At 33.0% G+C, this 5,509-nt stretch overlaps 1 protein-coding gene across 1 annotated transcript; it reads left to right on the top strand.

The window, feature by feature from the left end:
* The first annotated feature begins 616 nt into the window (after positions 1 to 616).
* On the top strand, positions 617 to 4,345 carry LOC141403196 (uncharacterized). The gene is made up of 4 exons (XM_073985375.1): positions 617 to 802; positions 865 to 984; positions 1,127 to 1,419; positions 4,120 to 4,345. The coding sequence occupies exons 1-4, from the start codon at positions 617 to 619 to the stop codon at positions 4,343 to 4,345; spliced, it is 825 nt and encodes a 274-aa protein (XP_073841476.1).
* Positions 4,346 to 5,509: the final 1,164 nt, after the last annotated feature.

Genomic DNA, 5,509 nt, shown 5'->3' with positions numbered 1-5,509 from the left:
ATTTTCCTATGGAAAACTTCACTGATATGAAATTTTCCTATGGAAAACTTCACTGATGTGAAATTTTCCTATGGAAAACTTCACTGATGTGAAATTTTCCTATGGAAAACTTCACTGATGTGAAATTTTCCTATGGAAAACTTCACTGATGTGAAATTTTCCTATGGAAAACTTCACTGATGTGAAATTTTCCTATGGAAAACTTCACTGATGTGAAAGTTTCCTATGGAAAACTTCACTGATGTGAAATTTTCCTATGGAAAACTTCACTGATGTGAAATTTTTCTATGGAAAACTTCGCAAATGTGAAATTTCCCTATGGAAAACTTCACTGATGTGAAATTTTCCTATGGAAAACTTCACTGAAGTGAAATGTTTGTCCCGCTACATTTAATGGCTATTTTACATATTGCCCATTGCAACAAAAATGAGAATCAATAAATGTTAATCAGCCTGTAATATGTACTACATAGATTTCTCTTTCATGTGCCAAACAACATTGTCTTAGATTGCTAACAATGATGCTTTGTTGGCTTATATTAACCGCACTTCAACAATTACCACCAACAGTTAGTTACCAACAATTGGCAAAGGCAGACGACGACACTTAAACACAATGTTGCAGTTACAACGAAAGCGACCACAGATGATGACATTGCATCAAGTGACCCATATATGGCCAGCACAACGAAGGCCAACAACAACGTCATTACTATTAGCGGTTACCATTATTTGCATGTATTTGGTCAACATTGCTCCAGTTTGGGCTGGTGTATTCTTTCCAAGAGGCGGTTCATTTGGGGTAAGGAAAAGTGAAGTGACTTTGCCAAGTGCCACCAACACAGAAATCCGTTTTATTGACAGTATTTAGCAGCTGTGGCTATACCAGTGGACTTACCCAATCGTAATATTTACATGGCTTTTAATTTTGAATCCAATTATGGTTTGCCATCAAATGATTCCTACAATGAGTGGATAGATAGGGTGAGTGGATCCAGTAACCAAAATGTGTGAATATTATGAGAATGTCTTTGTTTGTTTGTGTGTGTGTGCAATGGTGTGAATAATATTAACATTTACATTTTTACACAAAATATCCATTTTTATTTTCCTTTTGTAAAAATAGTGGGATTTAGATGAAACCTATTTGGGTGTTGGCAACAACGTTACAGTTATTAATAACCGCAATTTGAAAGAGAAGAAACGAAAGAGATCTACCACCACTGCCAATAATACATCTGGCCAACAATTATTGCCCCGTTATGACCGTCGTTCATTTTATCGCACATTTACCGGCTATTTGGATCACTATCAAATGAATGGAACCGGTTGTCTGCTGAGAACAATTTGCGAAGTGGCGGCCTCAACAATGGACGAAAACAATGGAGTTTTGGGCAGTATTTTGAAAATTTTATTCATGTAATTATGAATTGTTTTTTTTATTGGCGATTATTTTGAATATTATTTCTTGACAGAAGCGGGAGAACATGTGTAAAATAACAAAGAAAAAACTCAGTGCAATATGTAAAACTTAGAGGATGTGTGAGACTTAACATGAATGAGAAGACAGTGGTACAATGAAAAATTTCACCAATGTGAAATTTTATTACGAAAAACTTCACCAATGTGTTCATATTGGAAACTTCATCAGTGTGAAATTTTCCTATGGAAAACTTCACCAATGAGAAATTTTCCTATAGAAAACTTCACCAATGTCACCTATGTGAAATTTTCCTATGGAAAACTTCACCAATGTGAAATTTTCCTACGGAAAACTTCACCAATGTGAAATTTTCCTACGGAAAACTTCACCAATGTGAAATTTTCCTATGGAAAACTTCACGAACGTGAAATTTTCCTATGGAAAACTTCACCAATGTGAAATTTTTCTATGGAAAACTTCACCAATGTGAAATTTTCCTATGGAAAACATCACCAATGTGAAATTTTCCTATGGAAAACATCACCAATGTGAAATTTTCCTATGGAAAACTTCACCAATGTGAAATTTTCCTTTGGAAAACTTCACCAATGTGAAATTTTCCTATGGAAAACTTCACCAATGTAAAATTTTTCTATGGAAAACTTCACCAGTGTGAAATTTTGCTATGGAAAACTTCACCAATGTGAAATTTTTCTTTGGAAAAATTCACCAATATGAAATTTTCCTATGGAAAACTTAACCAACGTGAAATTTTCCTACGGAAAACTTCACCAATGTGAAATTTTCCTATAGAAAACTTCACCAATGTGAAATTTTCCTATGGAAAACTGCACCAATGTGAAATTTTCCTATGTAAAACTTCACCAATGTGAAATTTTCCTATGAAAAACTTCACCAATGTGAAATTTGCCTACGGAAAACTTCACCAATGTGAAATTTTCCTATGGAAAACTTCACCAATGTGAAATTTTCCTATGGAAAACTTCACCAATGTGAAATTTTCCTATGGAAAACTTCACCAATGTGAAATTTTCCTATGGAAAATTTCACCAATGTGAAATTTTCCTATGGAAAACTTCACCAATGTGAAATTTTCCTTTGGAAAACATCACCAATGTGAAATTTTCCTATGGAAAACTTCACCAATGTAAAATTTTCCTATGGAAAACTTCACCAATGTGAAATTTTCCTATGGATAACTTCCTATAGAAAACTTTTCCTATGGAAAACTACACCAATGTGAAATTTTCCTATGGAAAACTTCACCAATATGAAATTTTTCTTTGGAAAAATTCACCAATATGAAATTTTCCTATGGAAAACTTAACCAATGTGAAATTTTCCTACGGAAAACTTCACCAATGTGAAATTTCCTATGGGAAACTTAACCAATATGAAATTTTGAATCCAATTCCTATGGCAAACTGCACCTATGTGAAATTTTAGTATGGCAAACTTCACCAATGTGAAACTTTCCTATGGAATACTTCACCAATGTGAAATTTTCCTATGGAAAACTTCGCCAATTGAAATTTTCCTATGGAAAACTTCACCAATGTGAAATTTTCCTATGGAAAACTACACCAACTTCACCAATGTGAAATTTTCCTATGGAAAACTTCACCAATGTGAAATTTTCCTATGGAAAACTTCACCAATGTGAAATTTTCCTATGGAAAACTTCACCAATGTGAAATTTTCCTATGGAAAACTTCACCAATGTGAAATTTTCCTATGGAAAACTTCACCAATGTGAAATTTTCCTATGGAAAACTTCACCAATGTGAAATTTTCCTATGGAAAACTTCACCAATGTGAAATTTTCCTATGGAAAACTTCACCAATGTAAAATTTTCCTATGGAAAACTTCACCAATGTGAAATTTTCCTATGGAAAACTTCACCAATGTGAAATTTTCCTATGGAAAACTTCACCAATGTGAAATTTTCCTATGGAAAACTTCACCAATGTGAAATTTTCCTATGGAAAACTTCACCAATGTGAAATTTTCCTATGGAAAACTTCACCAATGTGAAATTTTCCTATGGAAAACTTCACCAATGTGAAATTTTCCTATGGAAAACTTCACCAATGTGAAATTTTCCTATGGAAAACTTCACCAATGTGAAATTTTCGTATGACAAACTTCACCAATGTGAAATTTTCCTATGGAATACTTCACCAATGTGAAATTTTTCTATGGAAAACTTCACCAATGTAAAATGTTGCTATGGAAAACTTCACAAATGTGAAATTTTCCTACGGAAAACTTCCACAACGTAAATTATTCACATGAAAATTTGGCTATAATTGTATCTTATTGAACACCTGTAATTTTTCCCCTTTCATACCACTGTTGCATTGTATCATCCTCCATAAAAGAATATCCATCCAAACCGATATTTAAATACCCCAATCTTATCTTTAAAATATATCTTTCTTTTAACGCCTTTGAAATGAAAATTGTAGGGTCTGTGTTTCTTTTTATTCGCATGTCTGTCGAATTGTTCATTCAATTTGTTTGTGCTGTGTTAAAGTTCTTTGTTGTGTTCTTTCGTTCATTCATTCATTTATTCATACTTGTAGCCAAATGTACTCAGTACATACATATGTTTTGTTTTGTGGTACTACTAATTATTCATTTGGGTACCATTTCTTGATTATATGTTAAATAGGCCAACAACATCACGACCCGAAAAACCGCAACTTCATAACGATGATATTAACGATGAAGACCTTTATCGCGCCGAATGGCAAGGCCGCAAATATTTGGCTAATAATAACATGGACGAGCTTGAACTTGATGGCGATAACGAAGACAATAACAACAACAAAGCCTGTTTGGATTATATACAATGGTGTCCTGAAGGAGTTATTAGCATGATAACAAACTGGTATTAGGCAGTTGTGTCTGTACAGCTGAAATGAAATACATGTTTAAATGCAAAATACATACATACATGCATATGTACCTTACAAATGAATTTGTTTTGTATACTTGTTTTACTGTTGATGAAATAAAAGTTTTTTTGTTTTGCTATTGTTTTCGTCAGGACATGCAAATATGTGTGTTTCCAGTTAACGTTACTTCTGCAGATAAAAAGTATAATTTTATATAATAACAAGTATAGCATATTGGCTTGAAAGACAGTTTGTGTAAAACTTTGTTAAAAGACATACATTTATTTTTCAAAAAGTGCTGCCATTGCGTTTTGCAAACATTACTCTCATAGGTAATGATGAAGTTAAGCCAAGGGGGAATACTCCAGACTTAAGCAATCATATGATTGAATCTTCAACTAAAACAAAACAAACATTTTTCAAAAAGTTTATAGTAATATTTTTTTCTAGTAATGTTGTTGTTATTTATTGTTGACCTAATGTAATTCTCTTTATTAGTGGTTTTGTTTGGCTATAGGTCAATTGAAAAAGAAATCGATGTATTTTTGATTTTTATTCTTCTTTTATTTTTTCAATATTTCGACAGTCATCTTCAGGGATATTTTCTTGGAGATCACCTGTGCTGGTTCAATGTCACCATCAAACTGATTCGAAACTCAGTTTATGTTCAAATTTGGGCCATATCTGTCCAATCCTTGTGGTACCACCCACACAAATGTTCAAAATTTTTTGTGCTTCGAGGAGCCTTTGGACATTTTTTCCTAGTGGCCCTGTTTGCAGCAATATTATGTTTTTCGTAGACTAGGTTAAAAAAAGCCCTATATATCGATTTTTGAGTTTTAATCCTATCCATACTTTTGTCGGTGCGTACGCCCAAAATTTTGAAAATCCCCTAAATACTTAAGTTTGTTTTGGGAAAAAGTATTTCAATCCACACAGGCTGAGGGCATACCTCTGTCGGCAAAGCCGGCTGATACTTTTTTACTTGTTTGCTTATATATTTAATTTGCAGTTATTCTCTCTATTCGTTTGAAATGATAAATAGTTTAGTTTGTCATGGAAATCATATTTCAACACAACATTTTTCATTTTCCAAACAAGACATGAAATTAAAATGGCATGCATAGGATCCAAAACTGAATGTCTAAAATTCATTAGTGAAAA

Source organism: Musca autumnalis, unplaced genomic scaffold, assembly GCF_047663935.1.
Source record: "Musca autumnalis isolate F117 unplaced genomic scaffold, ASM4766393v1 scaffold_4, whole genome shotgun sequence".
In the NCBI taxonomy this organism is placed as follows: Eukaryota; Metazoa; Arthropoda; class Insecta; order Diptera; family Muscidae; genus Musca; species Musca autumnalis.
Note: the sequence above shows the minus strand (reverse complement) of the source record. Positions and strands in the feature narration are given on the sequence as shown.

Excerpts from the sequence above, each read along its gene's own strand:
- LOC141403196 (XM_073985375.1), top strand. The coding sequence starts at position 617 with ATGTTGCAGTTACAACGAAAGCGACCACAGATGATGACATTGCATCAA. Across the intron at positions 985-1,126 it reads ACAATGAGTGGATAGATAGG|TGGGATTTAGATGAAACCTA; the intron begins GTGAGTGGATCC and ends TTGTAAAAATAG. Across the intron at positions 1,420-4,119 it reads ATTTTGAAAATTTTATTCAT|GCCAACAACATCACGACCCG; the intron begins GTAATTATGAAT and ends TATGTTAAATAG.